This window comes from Microtus pennsylvanicus, chromosome 15 (assembly GCF_037038515.1).
Source record: "Microtus pennsylvanicus isolate mMicPen1 chromosome 15, mMicPen1.hap1, whole genome shotgun sequence".
In the NCBI taxonomy this organism is placed as follows: domain Eukaryota; kingdom Metazoa; phylum Chordata; class Mammalia; order Rodentia; family Cricetidae; genus Microtus; species Microtus pennsylvanicus.
The window spans coordinates 37,023,032-37,046,378 of record NC_134593.1 but is presented as its reverse complement, the minus strand read 5'-3'; the positions used below and the strand labels follow the sequence as shown (position 1 = coordinate 37,046,378).

The window sequence follows — 23,347 nt, the reverse complement described above, 5'->3', positions numbered from 1 at the left end:
AATCATTGCCTTACAATAGCAGATTCTCCACCCCTCTCGCTATATTTGTTTATTTTTACTGCAAAGATAGCACACACATATTAAATATATCCAAACAGTGCAATGAAAAGATGGATCAACAGCTAGTAAATGTGAAGAAATCTATGAGTTCCCTATGTAGGATATGGAAAAGAGAATATTTGGAATGCTAAATTAAGTGTGATCTTTCCATGACTGTCCTCCATAGCATCACTAAACCTTTTTGGCATCTTTCCTTTGATGTATGGCCTCACCCAATCACTCTTCCCTCTCACCCACTGCCGTTCTTGTGCACACACCAAGTTATGCCTATCACCAAATAGCAATAACCAGCAAAGTACACGCCATCTAGATCAACTAAGTTAGTTGATCATAATTCTATGATGCTGATAATCCTAGCCCCATGCCTATCTTAACAACGAGTGTTCAAAAAGCTTAAGTGAATTGCCCTTGTTGGACAGATAGGAACAACTGAAGCTGCCTTTTGAAACTAGACAGGCTATATATATCCAGTCAGTGTACTTAATATTGCATTTGAATGCTTTCTCTTAGGCCACGTGAACCTTGCCAGAGTCCTTGACTCTCTTCTCTTCCTGTAATGGCTGGGGCCATGTACCGTGCCAGAAGTAGAACTCCAGATGAGTGTCAGCATTTGCCTATTTCGCTGCATCTTGACTATGGACGCAACGCGCCCGCTGCCCCATGCTGCGCTGCCTTCCAGTGTCATGATAGACTGACAGCATCTTCACTCTAGGAGCTATACCTTAGATGGGAGCCTGTGCATCATTCTAGCATGCATACCTGTGCACAGTTTGTCATCTCTCAAATCCAACATCAAACCAGTCTTTGAATCACATCTTTAGATTCCTCCTCCAATATAGTTCTCATATTTAAAATCAAGCATTTCCTTATTTTAAACTGGCCGTATTTGGTGTTGCTGAAATTAGTATAAACATTTGAATACTTACAGACCTTGGTCACAGAAACTTTTCTTTAGATGAAAACTGAATAGGGAGTGCGGGATATAAAAGGTGGACCTTGGCTGTCTCAGACTGTAGTGGGTCTGTGAAAAATCAGCCTCTATGTTCACGGTAGTCTGATGGTTCAAGAAGAGGCGCTGATGAAGTCTGTCGTGTAGACTTGAAAGCAGTGTAGACAATGCTTACGAAAGCCGGGTCCCTCTACCAGTTAACTAGGAGCAGCAGTCGCCAGGGCCTAAGGGGAATGACTGACAAGCCCAGTTGGTAAAGAATGTGGAGGTAGGCTAGAGAGGGATTCCCAACTGCGGCCCGCACCTTGGTGTTTCTCAATTCTAACCTCCCCACTTGCTGTGACTCATTTCCCTTTCCTGGATGGCAGGTCTGTCTCCCTTGCTTTATAATCCTCAAGTTTTACTACCTTCAAAACCTTTTTTTAACTAAGCGTTTGCCATGTCTGCTAAAACCAGCTGCCCTGTGGGTGGCTTTTTCAAAAGAAGTTTTCTTCTAAGAGTTCAATGTTTCTCTAAGGGTAGTTCTCACACTTTGACAGGATCACACGTATCTGTATGGTTATGCCGCGACCGCGGTTTTTAATGATTTAAATATTTGTTCAGTTTTTCCTATGTAGACATTAACACTGATGGACAAAATGACCCAGTGCTATCGCAAAGCTAGGAAAGCCAGCACGAAACCTGTAAAGCAAAACAGAAGCCATTTTCCCTTAAGCCTGTCCTTGACAGAGGCTGCAGGGATGGCTCACTAGATATGTAGTTATGAACACATGTTGCTCTTGCAGAGGACCTGGATTCGGTTCCCAGGTCCCATGTGGTGGTTCACAAGCATCGGCTACTCCATTTCCAGGGGATCTGATGCCCTCTTCTGACCCAGAAGGCACCAGGCACGCACAAGGTGCACATACATACATGCACGTGAAAACCCATACACACAAAATACAATGAATAAATGAATCTAAACTCAGAAGGATGTCTTTGGTTAGACAACTGTGGTTATTATAGCCTGACACTTGGGACATATAGTTTTAAAAACTGGGTAAAATGGGAGAGTCTGCAATGGAGCCCTTCTGCCGTAGCATGAGATGGTTGTCGTGCAGAAGCGCCGATGCCTGGGTTGTAGGCTGATCACAGTACAAGCCGACTTGGCTGTTCTGGAAAACCAACAAGATGTGCTTGTCCATTTGAGAACAACCAGCGGCATTTCTTGCTAATGATACAACTCAAGCTCTCAAGGACGGAAAAAAGAGCTTCAAGAAACTTAGGCCACAATGATCTACATTCCCAACCACTAAAGAGTTTCAGGAGTCAATAAAAAAGTGCTATAAACGATTTAGGCGTTTGGTATTGCGACATGTAATGTGTTGACACTGGAAGCTTTGGGGAGCCTAGAGAATCAATACTTTCCTTATGACTGATGCCTTGTGTTCAAAATTGTCCCTGGATACGAGGTTCGTTAAAAGAATAAGAGGAACAATAGCCAAGAGGAAAAGCATCACTAACTCAGAGACAGGTCACCCATGACACATGTCCTGTGGAAATGTCCCTTAGAGAACTAGGTAGAGAGAAATGCACAGCAAAAGTGAGACTTAAGAAGGGGGGCACATCTCCTACAAGGGGCAGCACCTCACCTTTGAACATGTATCAGACACTTTGAACTTGTTTCAGAATTTGTAAGAGAAGCTAATATTTCTTCCCAAGGGGAATAATTCTGAATCAAGACATTAAAAAAAATAACCTGCAAAAAGATTTTTAAGAACACACATTTATTCTAGCTGTGTAAGTGGTACAAGTCTTTAACCCCAGCACTTGGGAGGCAGAAGCAGAGGCAGAGGCAGGATGAGCTCTATGAGTTTGAGGTCAGTTTAGTCCACATGGCAAGCTCCAGGCCAGCCAAATCTACATAGAGAACTTGTCTCAAAGAAATAAACAAACAAAAACAACAACACGACATTAACAGATCTCTCTCTCTCTCTCTCTCTCTCTCTCTCTCTCTCTCTCTCTCTCTCTCTGTGTGTGTGTGTGTGTGTGTGTGTGTGTGTGTGTGAGTGAGTGTGTATATAGGTCAGAGTACATCTTTCAGAAGTAGGTTCTCTCCTTCCACAATGAGGATTCTACTGGTCAAATTCAGATCATCAAGATTTGCTGCAACTGCCTTCTCCTGCTGAGCAGTCTCATTGGCCTGAAAGTTAGGTTTTACTGAACCATCGAAGCTTAACTTGGCCACTTGCTCTTTCCTGGGCAGCCTGCTAGCATCTTTGCACCCCTTTATTTCCCTTTCCCTTTTGGTCTAGTTCTTCGGCTCTCCCCTGCTCTCCCCTCCCCTCCCCTTTCCCACTTCCCTCTCTTATAGGAGCCTATAGGCTCATTGCTGCATCATTCAAAACCTGCCTCGTGTAAAGTCACTTTTAAGAGAGAAGGAGGGACTTCAGAGGGAGTTCTAGAATTTCTCCAAGTCTTCCCAATATCCGGGGAGTCTATATTTGGAAGCATAGCAGAGGCCAAACCTCAGGATCCTTGAGGATGGCCTCCTCTGAAATTTTGAGAGTGGTGGACAGGAAAGGGCTTCGGAGTTCACTGAAGCTAACTAACAAACTCTCCAAATCTTACAGAGGAAACTGAGGCCCAGTGATGCAAACTGAGGATGGGCAAGCTGAGGGAGCCAGGAACCACTGGACCCACTCACAGCCTCCACCTCAGAGGGCCTTTCTGGGGAGGGAGGAGGTCTGTTGGTGAGAGTGAGGAAGAGGGGGAGGGTGAAGGAAAGGAAGGCGGGCTGAAGTGGGAGTGGAAGAGGCAGCCTCCTTGGGGCTGATTGGCTCCTGAGGCCAGCCCTCTACACGAGGTTTATAAGAGTTGGGGCTGCCCTGGGTACCCTGCCCTCTCTCCCGCGCCCGGGGGAGTCACTGTCAGGACCTCGGTGAACCGGTGCTTAGCAGCGGGAGACCAAGGAAGGAACAGAGCAATCGCGAAGCAGGGCGCCCGAATAACGGGCGCCGCGCCATGCGCCGGGCCAGCCGAGACTACAGCAAGTACCTGCGCGGCTCGGAGGAGATGGGCGGCGGCCCCGGCACCCCGCACGAGGGGCCGCTGCACCCCATGCCTTCAGCACCAGCCGCGCCGCCGCCCCCTGCGGCTTCCCGCTCCATGTTCCTGGCCTTGCTAGGGCTGGGGCTGGGCCAGGTGGTCTGTAGTGTCGCTCTGTTCCTGTACTTCCGAGCGCAGGTGAGTGGCTGCCTTCCTTGTCCCGTTCTCTGCTGGGGAAACTGAGTCTGACTCCCGGGCTGGACTTCTAGGATCTTGACTATTCCTCACGGGAAGGCTACCCTCCAAGGAAGGGAACTTGGGGACCTCCCAGCCAGTCTCACCAGCGCCTTCTCCCTCGCAGCGCAGAGCGCAGAACTCTGGTTCTGGTAGAGGATGGGTTTGAATTTCCCCCCAGAAGCAGCATTGGCCGCTCGCCTCTTGAGCAAGTGATCTCACACTTTCTCCCCACCTGGAGTTAAGAAACAACTTTAACCCATTCCGGGGGGGAAAAAGGAGTGCTTTTCCAAAGCTGCTAACTAACTGGTGGCTGCCTGGCTTTTCTGGCACGCTGGGACCACAGTGAGAGAGAGGGTGTCAATAGTCCTTGGAGCACCTGGGGTGACACTTGATTTCGCAGAGACAGCACTACCAAATGTGCTGGGGGGTCCCAGGGCTGGGCTCTGCTACTTCTCCCGAGCTCAGGCTCTGAGGGGTGGAAGGAAGGGCCCCAGTGTGCCTGCCTGTGAGGTGTGCAGAGGAAGGAAGGTGCCTCTCTGTGTGTGTGTGTGTGTGTGTGTGTGTGTGTGTGTGTGTTAGTATAGCCTGACTACAATCTAGCCAGTAACCAACCTTTGAAGAGAGGAAGAAGCCTCAAGCTAAAGCCTCAGAGCTGCCGGAGATGGAAGAGAGAGGGAGGGGTAAATTTGTAATATTATGCTTTCTGGTGGTTTGTGCTCTTGTGTTTTCTTGGAAATTGCAGAGCAGTTGGTTGGATTCATTCAAATACTCTTGTCTGGTGCTATGAACTCTTTCTCAGAGGAAGTGGGGGGCTGACTGTGCATATTTTTATGGGAAAAGAAAGTTGGGTTTGGACTTCGTTTGTTTCCAGAATCAAAGGTGATTACTAAACCAAGCTGGTACATTAAACTGTGCCATTGCTTGGACTGCGTAGGCTTTTGACATGTGCCAAAGTCTTGAGCTGTGCTTTGGATCCTAGGCTTTGTTAAGTAGTCAGATCTACTGGCTTGCAGTTTCTACCACTGGTGTGGTTACCCACCAATGCAAAAATAGAAAGACCGTAAACCAGTTCCTCGGCAAACCCGTCTTAATAATCACATTTGTTACCTGTTGAGATTTTCTGCCTCAGACAAGGTTTGGGTGGTTTGCTTGTGACATGAATCGCACAAATCCGTATGAAAGTGGGTAGACACCCCTACCCTTTGTTGGGACACGGGGTGTCAATGAAGAATGACTTCTCTGCTGTTTTCTGCCATCTGGCATTTCAATGCATGTGTGTGGGGAGCCTGCACGGTATGTGGCTCCATGATATGGTACTGAGATCACTCACTGTATGTGCAGTACCTCTGTTTTTATGTGTGCGGTGCCAGGGGATAGAGTATGCTTCAAATAGAAGGTGATTATAATAATTCTTTGCAGAGAGGTTTTGGGTTTTAAGGTCTGACGATGGTAGTTCCCAGTGCCTTTTTTTTTTTAACTTGTTAGGGCCATAACAACTTTCCTCAGCCCTAATGGTAGAGTGAGCACTGAGCTCAGAAAGAAGTGTAGAGTGAGAACATTCTAGGGACCCTTAACTGCCAAGGACCCTGGGACTTGGCACACCTGTGGAGAAAGGACTCACCAGCTAGGCTCTTGTTCAGCTTTCCTGAAGGAATTCTGTGGCGGTGGAGTGGCCTAAGGTGTCTGTCACCCTGATGGCATGGTCACCTTCCATCACATAATAGTGTTGATGGCCCAAGATTAATAAGGAAACTGTCTTTCCCAAAGTAAGCTCGTGAGATAGCAAACAAAGCCAGATGATTTTCCTTTGGAGAATTTAATACCATCAGGTTTCTGGGTACAGTTTTTCCCTCTTTTTTTTCTTTCCCCTCTCTTCCCCCATTTCCCCTCCCTCCTTCCTTCCCTCCCTCCCTCCCTTTCTCCCTCCCTCCCTCCCTCCCTCCCTCCCTTTTTTCCTAGCTAGGGTCTCATGTAGCCCAGGCTGACCTCAAAATTGTCATGTAGCCAAGGATATTACACCTCCCAAGAGTTAGGGCTGCAGGCATGTACCGCTATTCTCCGTTTATGTGGTGTGGTGCCTGGGTTTAAATGCACAGAGCTTTGTGTGTATTAGGCAAACCCTTCACTAAGTGCACCGTGCCTCTAGTCCCCAATCGCCACAAAGATCCAGTCTCTCTAGGACAAATAAAATATTTCAGTCATGATTCTGAACCCAGGTCTGTAACTACATGTTGAAAAGGTTGTATCCATCCCTAGAGTAGTTGGATTTGGAAAAACATTCTTATTTGAGTATTCTGATTGCATCTCACTGAGTGTGGTGTTCACACTTGATACTGAAGGGAATCCTAATCGATTAAGAGATGCATCCAAAAACCCTTATACACAAAATGCTGTGGTGTCTGGAAAATGTTCCAAAATAATTGATAGAAATGTGTGCAGGTGTAGGGAGCTCACAGCTTATATATGAGGCATGGTTTCTAGCCATTTGTGAATAATTTTTGAAGGTGAGTTTTGGGCACACAAGGGCTCAATCCGCAATTCTTTCCACTTTTATATCTTCGGAAAACCTTCTTTTATACTTTTAGGTATTGGTGTCAAATAATGAATAGTTTTATTTTTTAAGTTGTATTAAGTTTTTTAAGTTCTGGATGAATTATTTGGGATTTCTGAATGCATTTGAATAAAAATGAAATTATCTCGTCTCAGAAAACACATTTACCATTTAAAATAAAAGAAGTCAGATTTATTATAGATTAAAGATAGTGAACAGAAATAAATTGGAAGGGTTGAAAGATCAAGACCAGACTAGATTCAAAACAAAAAAACCAAACCCTACACCAAATCCTACTCAGGTTTAAATAATTAGCAGGGAAAGGTCATCCTGTATGTTTCTGGTTGTCCATGCCTGTGCCTATATTTTAAAAAAACCCTAGGTCCATTGTAGATGGTCTTTCTCCCACAGGGCCTGCCAAAGGGAAAATGGCAGCTGGCTTGTCCTATGTATTTACTATATCCTTTGGTTTACAAAGAAAATAAAGCCTTTCTAAAATGTTGCTTGTAAAGTTGTGTGTATCTATGTGGTGTGTGTGGTTTCTGTGTGTGGTATGTAAGAGTTTGTATACATGTAAGGTATACATTTGTGGTGTGTATGTGTCGTGTGTGTGTGGTATATGTGTGTATTTGGTGTGGGGTGTGTGTAGTGTGTGTATGTAGTGTATGTGGTATATGTGTGTATGTGTGTATGCTTGCTGTGGTGTGTTTGTGGTATATGTGTGTATGTGGTATGTGTGTGTGGTGTGTGTATGTGTGTTTGGTGTCTGGTGTGTGTTGTTTGTGTGTGTGGTGTGTGTCTTGTGTCTGTGGTGTGTGTGTATTGTATCTGTGGTGTGTGGTGTGTGTGTGTTGTGTCTGTGGTGTGTGTTGTGTGTGTATTGTGTCTGTGGTGTGTGTTGTGTGTGTGTGTTGTGTCTGTGGTGTGTGGGGTGTGTGTGTATTGTATCTGTGGTGTGTGTGGTGTGTGTGTCTTGTGTCTGTGGTGTGTGGGGTGTGTGTGTATTGTATCTGTGGTGTGTGGTGTGTGTGTGTTGTGTCTGTGGTGTGTGTTGTGTGTGTGTATTGTATCTGTGGTGTGTGGTGTGTGTGTGTTGTGTCTGTGGTGTGTGGGGTGTGTGTGTGTTGTGTCTGTGGTGTGTGGTGTGTGTGTCTTGTGTCTGTGTTGATTGTATCTGTGGTGTGTGGGGTGTGTGTGTTGTGTCTGTGGTGTGTGGTGTGTTTGTGTCTTGTGTCTGTGGTGTGTGTGTATTGTGTCTGTGGTGTGTGGGGTGTGTGTGTATTGTGTCTGTGGTGTGTGTTGTGTGTGTGTGTATTGTATCTGTGGTGTGTGGGGTGTGTGTGTTGTGTCTGTGGTGTGTGGTGTGTGTGTGTCTTGTGTCTGTGGTGTGTGTGTATTGTGTCTGTGGTGTGTGGGGTGTGTGTGTATTGTGTCTGTGGTGTGTGTTGTGTGTGTGTGTATTGTATCTGTGGTGTGTGGTGTGTGTGTGTATTGTGTCTGTGGTGTGTGGTGTGTGTATTGTGTCCGTGGTGTGTGTTATGTGTGTGTATTTGTGTGTAGCCATACGCTTAGAGTTTAGCTGAACAGTAAGCCTTTAGAAAGCTGGATCTACCTTTGCTCTTAAACTCCCCTCTCCTGGGCACATGGCAGCCTCACCCAGGACAGCAGCCACTGCTCCAGATCTGATGTTGAGGTGGGTAGGCAGCTCGTTTGAAAAACCGATAAGGAAGCAGCCCAAATGTCAAGCATCCTGCCTCATTTAACCCTATGAAAGAATGATCGGTTTCAAGGAAGTTCACACACACACACACACCAATAAGAGAAAGTTCATTTCCCAGCCACAGCATCGTCTGATCATCAGATAGGTGCATTTTCAAAGTCCTCTGTGTGTGTGTGTGTGTGTGTGTGTGTGTGTGTGTGTGTGTTACTGGTGATAGAGCCCAAGGCCTCCAGTATATGCTTGCTTTCCCAGCCCCAATCATCCATTTCAAATCAGACACTCCTATAGTGTCTGCAGGCACGCATGCAGGTGTGACTCATTGTAACTCATGTCAGCTGATGCGCCTTCCACAAAGACACGGGTGCCTGTTTGTTCAGTGCCCCCCCCCGCCCCCCACTCAGCATCTAACATGGCTCCTCACATACTTAACTATCTGGAAGGGTCTTTGAAATGATTTCACACCCTACAAGTCTTCCCATTTCTAATTTACTAGCGTGGAATATCTTGTCACTTAAATAGAATTTTCAACCACACAAATCCCCTATCCAGACTGCTGTGTACCCCAGAATACACTATTGGGTGGGAGCTACATACATTTGGCCAGTCTGAGTCGTCTTGTAGTTAGCCCCACGGGCCTTGCTCCTGACCTGCTTTCCTTGGTCCTCAAGCTGCTTCCCTTCCTTCGCTTGGGCACCTGAAGGGGAAGGCACATCTGGTTACAGATGCCAAGTGGATTTCTAACTTATCATCCTTAAGGAAATGAGTAAACAGACAGCTCAAAGTTAATTTTGGCACACTCTTGATTTCTTTTGTCACAGTAACTGATGAGCTGTGGAGACGTGAGCAGTGGTTCTTAAGTGCGTGCTTGAAGTATTTGAAGAAAGGTTCAACAATCAAATTTAACTTAATTAAGGCTGTGATAAAATTGGCTGAGAGGTCCAAGTGAGGTGGGGTCACCGGCATTTTTTTTTTAAGAGAAAGGACAGTCTTTGAATGCCACTTTTTAAAATTTGTACCAAGCCATGAACTATTGTTAACTGGTACAATATTGTGCTAAGTACTGAATCTTGGCCGAAGGGCATTTTAATAACAGAATAGCTACACAAATTTGTATATTTGACACTTTAAAGCATCACTTATTAAAGTTTAATATGGAGAGGACAACTTTGGATTCAGTTAAAATACAGTCCCCCTCCCCGTGAGTTCATGCTGTGATTGACTGTACCCTAAGTATGGACAGTGCTGGGGCCTGCTGCTTTAGTTTGTAGGATGCAAGCTTAACAAGCTTTGATTAGGGTCTCCTGTGTTTCCTAATGCCACATGGTCCCTTCAGCTCAGCTCTGGCCTGGCAGTAAGCCCTCAGAATCCTGCTTTCCTGAGGTCTGAACCCAGTGGTCCTTCATGTCAAGTGCCCAGACATATCTGCCTTTATAGGATACTTCTTGACTTACACGAGCATTTTCAAAAGTATGATTGAACTGGGTACAGTGGCACACGCCTTTAATCACAGGACTAGAGAGGCAGAGCAAGCCGGTCTCTGTGAGTCCCAAGCTAGTCTGGTTGCCATAGGGAGTTCCAGGCTTTCCTGGGCTGTACAGTGAGGCTCTTGTGTAAAAATTAAAAAAAAAAAAAGATTGACATCTGCCCTTTAGTGAAAACAAATGATTTGTTTCAAGGTTGGATCTCACCCATGTTTAAAGATTATCTTGATATATTTTAGAATTTTAATAATTATTTTTTATTTGTGCAAGTGTGTGTGTGTGTGTGTGTGTGTGTGTTTATATGAGTATGCCATATAAACATGTGTGCAGGCACTTTCAGAGTCAAGAACAGGGTGAGCAGATCTCTTGGAGCTGGAGTCACAGGCAGCAATGAGCTGCCTGACTTCAGTGCTGGGAACCAAACTCTCGTCTTCTAAAAGAGCAACAAGCACGCTTAGCTGGTGAACCGTCTCTCTAGCCGCAGACCAGCCTTATATCTGCATGACTAGAATAGTAAAGCGTAGATCCATGTGTGTATGTTTGGTAAAAGACTGTTTGTGAGAGGTTTGGTAAGGAGAGGGTACCTTTTAGTTTGTCCCTGAGGATTGGTTAACAAGGGCACACCTCTTTCCAATTACTTTCATCTAATTAAATTGGGGAAAGAGAGACAGTGTTATGTCTGCCTGTTCTTTGGTTGGTATAAACTGACTTATTTCCCTCTTGCATTTAGTTTAACCTATTTTTTAACTACTGATCATGAAGAACTTTGAGTTTTGGAAGAGAGAGGGCAAGTTAAGCCGTCATGAAAACGATCAACCTCAGTTAGGTGGTGGCGGCACATAATCCCAGTATTAGGCAGGCAGATCTCTTTGAGTTCAAGGCTAACCTGGCCTAGAGAGTGAATTCCATGACAGGCAGGACTACACAGAGAGACCCTGTCTCAAAAAACCAAAGGAAAACAACAGCAGCAAATCAAATTCCCTCTTCTATGGTGGTTGAAGCCACCGCAAAGCCTTAAGGGAGCTTGGGAAGTAGAAGGCAGTCTACTTGAAGAGCACCCAGAGAGATTCTTGACGGGAACCTTTTATAAACTTGTGTTTGGCTAGTCACTCCATGGGGATTTTTTGGATGAGACAGTCCTTATATTTTAGCATTTCCAAGCGCTTGCCCATATGACCTGCACAAGTACCCCTCTCCACCGCAATGTGAAGACAGACACTGCCCTTACGTGTTTGTGTTTGTAAGACCCAGGATGGGAAGTACTGGGTAAATAGATATTCATCTGAAAGAGAAGTCAAACTCCTGGCTTCAAAACTTCAAAGCTTTGCCTCCTTTGGATCTCCGAGTGGCCTTCATCTCCACGCGGCTTCATCTAAATGCAGCATGTGTCTTATTTATCTTATTTAGGAGGCAGAGCCTTACAATGTAGCCAAGGCTGGCCTGGAAATCACTATATAGCCCAGGCTTTCCCTAGACACTGATCCTTCTTCATCAGCTTCTCAAGTCCTTAGATTATAATTGTGAACTACCTCTCTAACTTGACAAGTCTTACCTGCTTGCATCACATATGAGATCCTCGATGCCTCTTCTGCCCACGAAGAAGTTCATTCCCCATGAATCACACACACGCACATCTATTACGTATCTATGACATTGTGTATTATGGATGATTGCCATCTACAGGGCAAGGGAGATGGATCAGTCAATAGAATACTTGCCGTCCAAGTCCCAGTGATGGGAACTGGAGACGGGAGGCTGCTAAGGTTCTGGCTCGCCAGTCTAGCTAAAGGGTGAGCTTTAGGTTCATCGACAGACCCCATCTCAAACACTTAAAGTGGAGTATGACAGAGTAAGAAGTCCAGTATCAACTCCTGGCCCCCACTTGTGCATAGACATGCGTGTGTATACACTTATACATAACAACAGCAAAAACGTTCTCATCAACTAGAGGGTAATTTTATTTGTTATCTATCACTGAGGGATAGAAAATTCTAAGCGTCGCCCTTTTATTAACTGTAATGACTTTAATATCCTCCCCGCCCCCAGATGGATCCTCACAGAATATCGGAAGACGGCACTCGCTGCATTTATAGGATTCTCAGACTCCATGAGAACACAGGCTTACAGGACTCAACTATGGAGAGCGACGACACAGATGCCCTGTCCGAGTCCTGCAGGAGGATGAAACAGGCCTTCCACGGGGCCGTGCAAAAGGTCAGTCCACACCGCGGTCGCTCTGCCGAGGGTTCTTGTTGACACTGTAGTAGCTGGAGAGTGAGGCTTGAGACACACTGTTGGCGCTGTTCTTTAGTAAGTGGTAAAAGAGCCGATGAGGCTGTCTTCAAGAGATGTCTTTTGAAATTGGTGGGGGTCAGTTTCTTTCCTTTCTTTCTCGTGTTTTGCTTTTTGATTTTTTTTCAAGACAGGGCTTTACTGTGTAGCCCTGGCTGTCCTGGAACTCACTCTGTAGACCAGGAGGGCCTTGAACTCACAGAGATCTGCCCGCCTCTGCCTCTGGTGTGTGCCACCACTGCCTGGCTCTGTCTTTTCTTTTCAAGAGGAGGGATTTGAACGCACACCTGGAAGGAGAATCAAGTCGACGACTGTTGGTTGGTGATCCCTTTGTTAGTTTGAATCCTTGATCTAAAAACCATGTTCTAGGTTTGGGGGACTCTCTGGTGGCCCTTTCCTCATTTGTTTCTGCAGGATTGTGGCCTGGGCTCCCATGAGGAACCATGTAACTGGCCCTTGGCTGTCAGGTGTGGTGAGAGGGAGGCGTGCAGAGCAGGAGATGAGGTGGGGGAGGTGGAAATCGGGTGTCTCCTTTCTTATTTTCTGGGAGAGCTGGGCAATAAGAGATGAGAATATCGAAGACTGGAGACAGCTGTGCTCTCAGCCTCAGCTGAGGAACCCAAACCTGTCAGGTTTCCCTGAGTAGAGCCACCCGGGAATTCTGTGGCTTCGGAATTAATGCACTTACTGACTCGGTTAGAAACTGGGTGGGAATTCAGCGCTAAATGCTGAGTGTCTGCCTGTGAGCCCCATCCGCGAGCCCTCCCAGCTTCCAGTTCTCTCCTTCTAGCGTTGTCTCATTATCTCGGAACAGCCCTGGCATTCTCAAGGCTTTGGGCCTTGGGTTTGTTAAGATTCAGTAATTTGCTGGTCCGGTTCTAGCTTAGTTCTCCGGAGGGAGAGCGTAGCCCTAAAAGTGTGTCGGCTAAACATGCAGGTGGAAAGAGTAAGCTGTAACACTAATTAAGGTAAATATAACACTTCCGAGGTGAGACTTTGCTGTATTTTATGAAATTGAAGTTGGTGGTAACTTTCAGCTTGCTTCGTCGCGTCACCTCACTAAGAGAGTAGCGGGCTAATGTGGCTGCCACCAATTCTACCTGCACGTGAATTTCAGAGACGATTCACTCAAACCGAGTGTCCCACAAGCACCAAAATCGATGACACCGGAGAAAGCATAAGAAGGCGTGTTGCTTATAGCCGCTATTCCTGTCTTCGGGAATATATGTATATTAACACAGTATGAAATTACTTTAAATGAGTGAACACAGTTTGGTTAAGGGAAGAAAAATTTTACCCTTGTTAAAAAGTTAACAGTCTTTCTTGGCCGGTGGGGGTGGGGTGGGGTGGGGTGGTGGTGTTGGTGGAGCTTAGTGGCGGCATGGAGCATGCTTAGTATGGCCGAGGCTCTGGGTTCAAGTTCAGAATGTGGGTGACTAGGACGAAGACCAGACGAGAAGAATCAGCTGCTTGCATTAAAGGCGCATGGTTGCCAGGTACAGCGGCTCATGTCAGTCATCCCAAACGGAGGCAGGGGGATTGTGAGCTGAAGGTTAGCCTGAGCGACATCGTGAGACACTCCCTACGAGAGGAAGGGAAGGAGGGAAGGAGAAAGAGAGCCTAGTCTTTTGTATTAACGGGCAATCATGGTTCTCAAGAGGAGTGGGGCTTTATTTCACCAACGTTGTGTTTTATGCCCTATGCCATAGGATTTTACATTTTAGAAAACCGTGGACTATTTGTTAAAAGCCTTTTAAAAGCTCAACGAACTGTTACAGTGAGCCGGTGTACGTTAGTATAATACACACATTATGGGAGTCCCCAGTGTGTGCTGGAGGTGGGCGAGCCTCGCTCTTCCTAGGCCCGATCTGTAGGAAGGAGATGAGTGTTTCCCAAACCTTATCATTACCGTTAACCAACATCCATACGGTGCAGCTGTGGGCCCAGGCATCTTGCCATGCCTCTTAGACCCGCGAATTTACTCTTTTATCCTAGGCAAATGGACGGTTTAGCAAATGTATTACCCTTTGATGAAAAGCATTGGAATTGTGACGTCGGCAATATTTGCCGAGTAATCAGATTTCTGATTTTTGTCTTGGCAACACCAAAAATCGGCTGGGTGTGGCAGGCATTCTGGAAGTAGGTTTGCATCTTAACTTTGCTAACAGATACTGAGTGAAGCCATAAAATAAGTCGTGTATATAGTTGCAATCAGTACTGAGAGATCAGCCCAGGCAGTGGTAACACATACCAGACATGAGTGCAACATCACATTATAGGCGTGCAGAAAGTGGTGTTTACCCAGCTCATTGTGGTCAGACAAGTAATCTTGTTTTTCCCTCCTTTTTTGTTTGTGGCTAGGTTTTCTTGGCCCCTTTCCCCCGTTAGCACAGAACTCCGAAAGCCTCCTACTGGTCCAGCTCTACCAACCGCAATTTATAAAGTCTATCATAACAGTCTCTGACAATAAAAAAAACAGTGGTCCAGTGTGGTGTCTGATGTGTAAATCGATGCCTGTTTTCAGTTTTGGCAGCCTTCCCGGGCTCTGCCTAGCTAACCAGGCTTGGGCAGAGTGGTGAGTTCAGGGCTTACCCAGGACTGCTGTGGAAGGCAGGGAGGATGCTCACCCCCGACCTTCTGTCTGGGCTCCATGGATAGACATCTGTTTATGGATCGAGTAAATATTCTGAGCCCTCAGGGCTGTGACTCCACCTACCTTCAGTGTGCCAGGTTGTTGATTTCACACTGGGACCTTTTTTTAAATATAAAAATTGTTTCAAATTTGCCTGTTAAAGTATTTAGATGAATGATATCAAAGGAAGAAACCAATAGATGTCACCTTGCTGTCTGTCTGCAAAGAGGTATCCTGTGCTCCTTGAGGGGGGTAGGAAGAAGCAAGAGGGCTTATGGTTGCTTTATTTGTTTATTTATTTAATCCATATGGGTGTTTTGCCTTCATGCATGTCTGTGTACCACATGTGTGCCTGGTGCTTTTGGAAGCCAGAGGAAGGAGCCAGATCCCTTGGAACTGGAGTTATGAGCAACTGTGTGCGTGCCGGGAATTGAACTTGTGTCCTCTGGAAGGGTAGTCAGTGTTCTTAATTGCTGAGCCATCTCTCCTGTCCCTGTATTTGTTTTACATATTAGCTTTTAAAAGCTATATTTCAAATTGTGTGTATGTGTGTGCCTGTGGGCGTGAGCGTGTGTGCGCACATGCATGTGTGTGTGTGTGTGTGTGTGTGTGTGTGTGAGAAGGGGACTAACCCCTGCTTGTGCATATAGAGGCCAGAGGTTGACATCAAGTATGTTTCTCTATTGTGCTCCACTTATGTTTTTGAGATGGAGTATCTCATAGAATGTGGAGCTTGCTCGTTGGATGAGACTGGCTGGTTCATGCACCTCCAGGGTCTGCCCGGCTCTTCTCCCAAGCACCGGGGTTATAGATGGGCATTGCCATGCCTGGCTTTCATGTGGGTCTAGTGGTCCTAACTCAGGCCTTCATGCTTGCTCATCAATCAGTTCTCCCACTGAGCCATCTCTGCAAACCTGAAATACAAATATTTTTAATGTACGCAATTTACAAGACTGCATTTATTTAATAGCTATGTAAACAAATGTCTTATTTGAGAACATTAATTTTTTTCCCTAATAGGGCCGGGGAGATGGCTGTGTTAGCAAAGTGCTCGGAAGACCTGAGTCGAATTTCTAGAACAAGCATTTAGAAAAGCCAGGGGTGGAGGGAGGCTGGAGAGAAGGCTCAGCGCTAAGAGCACTTGCTGTTCTTCCAGAGGAGCCAGGTTCGATTCCCTGACATCTGTGATTCCAGTTTCAGGTGATCCGACAGCTTCTTCTGGCCTCCCTGACCACCGGACATACATGTGGTGTACACACATAATACAGGCAAAACACCTCTCCATATAAGATAATAAAAATCCAGTCCTTGTAATTCCCACACAGTGGAAGAAGAGACAAGCAGATCCCAGGGGCTTGCTGTGAGTCAACCTGGCATATGTGGTGAATACCAGGGCAGTGAGAGACCTATCTTAAAAATAAAATTAAGAAAAAAAAGTGGAATGACCAAAAAGAGGTAGTCATGTGGTCATATGGTATACCTCTGTCTCTCTGTTTCTCGGTCTGTCTGTCTGTCTCTCTCTCTCTCTCACACACACACACACACCACACACACACACATGCACGTACTCGTAATTTGCCTGAAAATGTCTGGGACTGGGACTAAGGTAGCTCAGCATCTCAGTGTCCCCTAGTGTAAGATCTCTTGCATGGGAGGCTCCAGTAGCTTCCAGAGCTGCTATTTGCCTATAACTCTTGAGGAAGGGGCTGCCTAGAACCACCAGGGAAAAAGAGATCGTTGTGAGTGTACCGTGAGCAGTCTCCTACATTAGCTCAAACAAGTAAGCAAGCAAAAACAACAGAAAAAGCCCTCATAAATCTGAACAGTAAGAAATGTCTATAGACTGCGGAACAAAGCTGTAAGCTTCCCCAGGCCAAGGACTCTAGTCGGCTCTTGAATGTACCACACCAAACATTCTTATTACTATCTGGGGAAGGAACAAAGAACCAGTGAACGGTGGGTCACCTATTGAACTCTGTAAACTAAGATTCTCGAGTAAAATGGGACATCAACCAATTTCTAAAGCCATTCAGGAATTTGATGAGGATGGTCCTTTCTCATCTGGTTTCTCAGACTTGTGTTTGGTTGTCATGAATGGCAGCTGTGGATAATATCACCTCAGTGCCATCACAGATGGCATCATCAAAACTGGCACAGCTCTGAGGTGGTGTCTCTCGCTAGACTTCTCACTTCATTCCCGTGTCCCGTGGGTGTGCTTGCTTTTCTACAGGCTGATCACCCTGGAGATGGAGACCTAGAATGTATCCTGGAAACTTGACTCTGGTTTCCTATCTAAGTGCCCTTGTGCTAAACCTCTAATTCCATGCCCAAGTATGAAAATCCAGTGATGGGAACAGCAATTGCTCCGTGGTTATGAGCACTTTTGCTACCCTTGCAGAGGACCTGGGTTCAGTTCCCAGAACTCATATTTTGGGTCCCAATCATCTGTAACACCTGATGTTCTCGTCTGACTTTTGTGGACACTGCACGCATGTGGTACACATACATTCATGCAGGCAAAACGCTCACACACATCAAATAAATCTAGACATAAGCAAACACGAGCCAACCCAAGGACAGCAATGACAAACAGCAAGTTATCTTCTTTACAGACATCTGATCCTCCAATGCAGTGGTTTCCAACCTGTGGACCGTGACTCCTTGGGGGGGTCACATATCAGATATCCTGCATATCAGATGTTTATATTACAATTCAGTAGTAAAATTACAGATGTAAAGTAGCAATAAAATAATTTTTATGAAAAACAAAAAGAAAAAAAATGCCTGGCGGTGGTGGTGCATGCCTTTAATCCCAGCACTCGGGAGGCAGAGGCAGGCGGATCTCTGTGAGTTTGAGGCCAGCCTGGTCTACAAGAGCTAGTTCCAGGACAGGAACCAAAAGCTACGGAGAAACCCTGTCTCAAAAATAAAAAGAAAAGAAACTAATTTTATGGTTGGGGTTCACCACAGCATGAGGAACTCTATTAAAGGGTCGCAGCATTAGGAAGGTTGAGGACCACTGCCCTAATGCCTTACTGGAGAAGTCGGATAAGGAACTCATTACTGCCATACCTTTGTTATCCTGAGATAGTCAGATGTGTCTGTATCCTCCCTGTGTCCAGGGTGGCCTGTCGTGTTTAGATATGGAGAGGGTAACAGAAAAAACGATGGCCCTACACAGGAGTGATAACTTCTGTATTAATAGCAGCCTGCTGGCTAGACATTTGCAGGCAATGCTTGAAGAAGAGACTGCCCAGAACCACCAAGGAGGAGAGAGAGGTACCGTTGGCAGTCTCTGACACACGTTAGTTCTGGATATGAAGGAAAGTGGACTCATTATACACAGCACCCCAATACCCTCCCATATACACCCACATAGATATTAACATATATGGAGCAAGAATTAACACAAACCCGAAAAGTTTTGGTGGTCAGGATTTTATTTTTCTGAAGTTTATACTTAGGTACCTAGAGAGAGCATGGGAGAGAGGCTGAAAAGGAGATTTAACAACGTTCACCCAATAAGGAGGTGTTGCAGGTCCATTTATACATACAGGTCTACAATTTTGATTGTTACTTTCCATTTTTGGCTAGATTTTATGGATTCAGGAGCATTTACTCAAAACCAGAATGTTCGTCATGTTGAGTGATTGCATTCTTTTTTCCTCATGGAACTCTGATTTCTTGAATTTCAGTGTTGATAATTAAAAAAAAAAAAAGTCTCACCAGGGTTGTGCACACGCCTTTAGTCCGAGCATTTAGGAGACCGAGGCAGGTGGATCTCAGTGAGTTTGAGGGCAGCCTGGTTTATAGGCTAGTGAATTCCAGGACAGTCAAAGCCAAAACAAAACAAACAAACAAACAGACACCTCTCTCTAAATTTTAACTGAAGTAAATTATCAGTGAAAATTTAAAGAGGTTGTGTCTGCTGGACCCTTTGGAGTTGTTATGTAGACATTATTTCTCTTAGGCTTTCGAGTTCCCAGAGAAAGATCAAGGGGAGAATTCAGACCCCATTTACTGTCTTTTTGCCTTTGTGCCTTTGTGTGCAGGAGTATGTATCCTAAGAGAGTTTCTCATAAACACAGAAGGGAACTTGAGTGTGGGTCACTGGTGTTTCAAGTCGCGATGTTAGTCATGTGGTGGTTTTCCAGCAGGATTCCATCTCCCTTGGCCATAGTAGTTTTGGGAATTGCAATCAACCTCAATCATATTTAGCGTGTATAAAAGCGATCTTTATGGGAACTCCGGAGTAAAATCCACAGAGATGTCCTGCAGAGCCAAGGCCATCTGTGTTAGTGACTCTTTCTGTTGCTGTGATGAAATATCATGACTAAGGCAATTTACAGAAGGAAGGGTCTGTTTGGGCTTAAGGTTCCAGGGAGATAAGAGCCTCCTCATGTCAGGGAAGCATAGCAGCACACAGAAGGCGTGATAGCAAGGACTGGATGCTGAGAGTTCAAATTGTGACTAAAAGCACAAAATAGAGGGGGGCAGTGGAGAGGGAGAGAGAAAGAGAGGGAGGGAGAACACACACTGGGAATGGCAGGAGGCTTGGAGACCTTCAAGTCCATCCCCAGTGACATACGTCCTCTAGCAAGACTGACCCCTCTAGACCTCCACAAACTGCCTTCAAGAGTTCAAATACTCAACCCCATGGAAGACATTCTCATTTAAACCACAACACCATCTACTGCCTTTTGCTCAACAGAAGACCGAAGGCAGGCTACTTAATCTCAGGAAAGCCCCTGCACAGTAGGCGGGAGCCAGGAGGATGGCAGTGGGGAACTAACCAGCAAGTGATGGCAGAGGCTTTCATCCATGCTATGAATACCCCAGGATGGAAAGGAAGATATTTTGAATGGGGTCTTGAAAGAGACAGAGTTAGGAGGATATACCTGAGAGGGGGCAGACATGATGGACTTCAGACATTTAGTGAGCTTGTGTTGTTAAAGGGGCAAGCTGCCTTGTGCGTGCAGAGAGAGAGTGGCAACCTGTGGAGGGGAGGAGAGGACAAGTCCCAGGGCAGTGTTTTCCAATCTAGCTACGTCTTCAATGAACTTGGGGTCCTTAATTTTGTTTATTTTTAAGAGTTCCCAGATCCTTGACTAGAGGTTCTGATGTGATAGCCACAAAGGTGTCCCCTGTGATGTCTCCAGGCCAACCAAGTGCTAAGGGCTACTGTTAGACAGAACAGCTGTTTTTGACATTTATTTTTAAATGAACTGATTATGAGCCGGGCGGTGGTGGCGCACGCCTTTAATCCCAGCACTCGGGAGGCAGAGGCAGGCGGATCTCTGTGAGTTCGAGGCCAGCCTGGTCTACAGAGCTAGTTCCAGGACAGGCTCCAAAGCCACAGAGAAACCCTGTCTCGAAAAACCGGAAAAAAAATGAACTGACTATGAGAGAGAGGATGATGGCTGTTGTCTGGAGAAGGTGGTGTAGAAGCTGGCGAGAGTTGTCAAGATCAGAGATGATCTGATGTCCAGTGACTGATGAACCTGAAGGTCAAGGTCGGGAGAAAATCCATTCTAGGAAACGCCCTGGTCACTAAGATGCTGATCCAATCCTTGATCTTGGTCAAGTGGTGATCACTGTGGTAGCTGGGGTAAAATTACTAATTTAAAATGCTGAGAGTCAAACTTGCAGAACAGGGAATGCCCCTTCTGCCCATTGCAGCTACTCCTCAGGTCTGGAATGCTCCTTCTGCCCCTTGCAGCTACTCCTCGGGTCTGGAATGCTCCTTCTGCCCCTTGCAGCTACTCCTCGGGTCTGGAATGCTCCTTCTGCCCCTTGCAGCTACTCCTCGGGTCTGGAATGCTCCTTCTGCCCATAGCAGCTGCTCCTCGGGTCTGCTGTCCCTGTCATCTCCAGCACACCAAGCTGGAAACCTGAGGATGTTCTTAAGCTTTTACCCCAGCTCTTCCCCTGACCTTCATGCTGTGACCTCTACCTCCTCATAAAACATTCAAGCAGGATTCTCCTTGATAGATGGATGAATTAGGTTCTTGCGTGTACTCTCTGAACATTTCAGACCCGTTTTTGTCTAGTTGTTTTCTAGTTGTTTCTCAAAATGCAGTGCAGGCATTTCCCAAAAGAGGCTCCCGCTTGCGCTCGCCCATCTGCCTGCGGAGTTAGGAGGCCCTCTTGAGTACACATGAGGCTTATCCTCTGAGCACCGGCTACATGCACCCAAGCTTACCTTAGGGGAGCTTTCAGGGTCCTGTGACTTTGATTTCTGTCCCCAGTGACAGACACACTAAAGCGCACGTTTAATGAATGACCCGTACCTACGCCTGCATTATGTGTCATGTGTGGGTTGCTACTGCTGTGATGAAACACCATGACAAAAAGAAAATGGGGAGGAAAGGGGTTATTTAGCTGACACTTCCATATCATTGTTCATCATCAGAGGAAGTCAGGGTAGGAACTCAAACAGGGCAACAACCTGGAGGCAGGAACTGATGCAGAAGCCACGGAGGAGTGCCGATTACCAGCTTGCTTCTCATGTCTTGTTCAGGCAGCTTTCTTATAGAACTGAGAACCAACCAGCTAGGGATGGTGGACCCACAATAGGTTGGGCCTCCCCCATCAATCAATTAATCTAATTAAGAGATGCCTTACAGGCTTGCCTACAGCATGATCTTATGGAGACATTTTCTTAATTGAGGCTCCCATCTTCCCAATGACTCTAGCCTGTGCCGAGTCAGTAGTTAGTACAGGTGGCTAGTCACTCTTGCTGTAAACCCACAAGACTGTAGGAGTTCCAGGTTTTGAGGGGCATGAGCCGCTTAGGGGCCCTTTTTTTATGGCTTGTCCTTCTCTTCCCATCCTTGCCTGTCTACAGTGGCTGTCCTGACACCTAGGCTGCCCTGACTTATTCCTAGGGCACCAGGAGCACTTCTGAGAGACTGTGAAAGCCATCTTCTTCTGAAGTGGTGGGTCTTGGGGACATGGAAAGCTCTGCCTGTGGAAGGCTGGCATTCTTGCCACAGCGAGCAGAGCAGCGGAGAGTCACACTGCGCTCCTCTGCCGAGCCCCTGCATACTCATTTTTAATGAGTAGCGTAGTAGAAGATGTTTTAAAGTTGGGCTTTTCATGAAGACTAATGCTGCTGTCATAAGGCTTCTTTATCAAAGCCCAAGGGGACCTTTAGCTATAGCAGAAGCTTCCTCTTTTAAACCATGAAGGTTAAACAATAAAAACTAATTTTCTATTCCCAGAATACCTATTGCCCTTCCAGGGAAAGCATCGCTCTGCTTTATGAAAACAAGGACACGTAGCTCCTCAGCCCCTTGATGAGGAGCGTGCATTAGCGGTTGTAGACGCATCTCTTCCACTCCTGGAAGAAATGGTACCCAAGTGGCCATCATGGCCAAGTTCTTCATGAGGAACTTTCAAAGATTTCTGTGACAATTGCTCAATGAGCAGGTGGAGGTCTGGCCCTTGGGATCCGCGGGGGGTTAGACACCCTTCTGCCTTTGCTCTCCTCTCTTCTTGTGCCCCCCCCTGCTGGACCCCTTTTGGACTTCCATCCTCCGTGGGGACAGGGAAGAGTTGCCTCCATTCTGAGTGCTTTCCCAGTGCTTTGACGAAGGCAGGCGGGGGAAGCCTGTGTTGGGGGCTCTGCCTAAGGAAGCTGCAGGGAGGGGCATCTCCCTTTGTGTGCCTGCTCAGACAGAAATCTGCACTAAAGCTCTTGACTTTGGGATATACTTGAACTGTCACCACTGAGTCCACCTAAGGACCCTGGACTGTCGTCAGGACATCTAGTAATGCTTCTCTCTCTGGGTGTGAGCTTTAGCGTTTGGATGGGGGAAGCTGAGAGGGGTTGTATAGTACAGTGGTAGTTACTCTTTCTGTGCCTGGGAAGATTGCCTGAAGGTGACAGCTCTGTGGCTAAAGATGAGCCACTGCAGGGGTCATTAGGACCTTCTGGCCAAGGAGCAGCAGGTGGCAAAGGTGCCCATGAATGTGAACCAGGTTCTGGCACATAGCACCATCAGAAGACGCTCCACATCACCCTACCTCTGGCGCTGCCAGCATCCTTGGGGAAGGAGGTGGCACCCAGACTCAGTGCAGGAGGAGGAACTGTGAAGCCAGCAGGCAGCTCAGTGACTAGCTACTGTTTTCTCTAAGCCCGAAAGACTTCAAATGGCAAGTGGTCCAGTTCCCCTCACCCGAAGCAGTTTCTAAGTCTTAAGATGTAGAAGGACAACTGGATGCCTTACAAAACTCCAATCTCCTAATCGTGTACTTGGTTGCTCTGGCAACCAGCTCCCATCCTCGGAGTTATCTTGTTGATATAAATAGACCCTGTTGAGAAAGGTTTAGGAATTACAGTAAAAAAAAAAAAATCCCAGGGATTTTAGGAGTAGTGGTCCAGGAACTTTGGATA

General features: G+C 46.3%; 1 protein-coding gene across 1 annotated transcript in view; it reads left to right on the top strand.

The window, feature by feature from the left end:
• The first annotated feature begins 3,911 nt into the window (after positions 1–3,911).
• Positions 3,912–23,347, top strand: part of Tnfsf11 (TNF superfamily member 11) — a 33,076-nt gene continuing 13,640 nt past the window's right edge. Inside the window, exons 1-2 of the mRNA XM_075949358.1 lie at positions 3,912–4,234; positions 12,072–12,239. Coding sequence (XP_075805473.1) covers positions 4,013–4,234; positions 12,072–12,239 — 390 coding nt within the window. The 5' untranslated portion in view covers positions 3,912–4,012. The remainder of the gene's footprint in view (positions 4,235–12,071; positions 12,240–23,347) is intronic.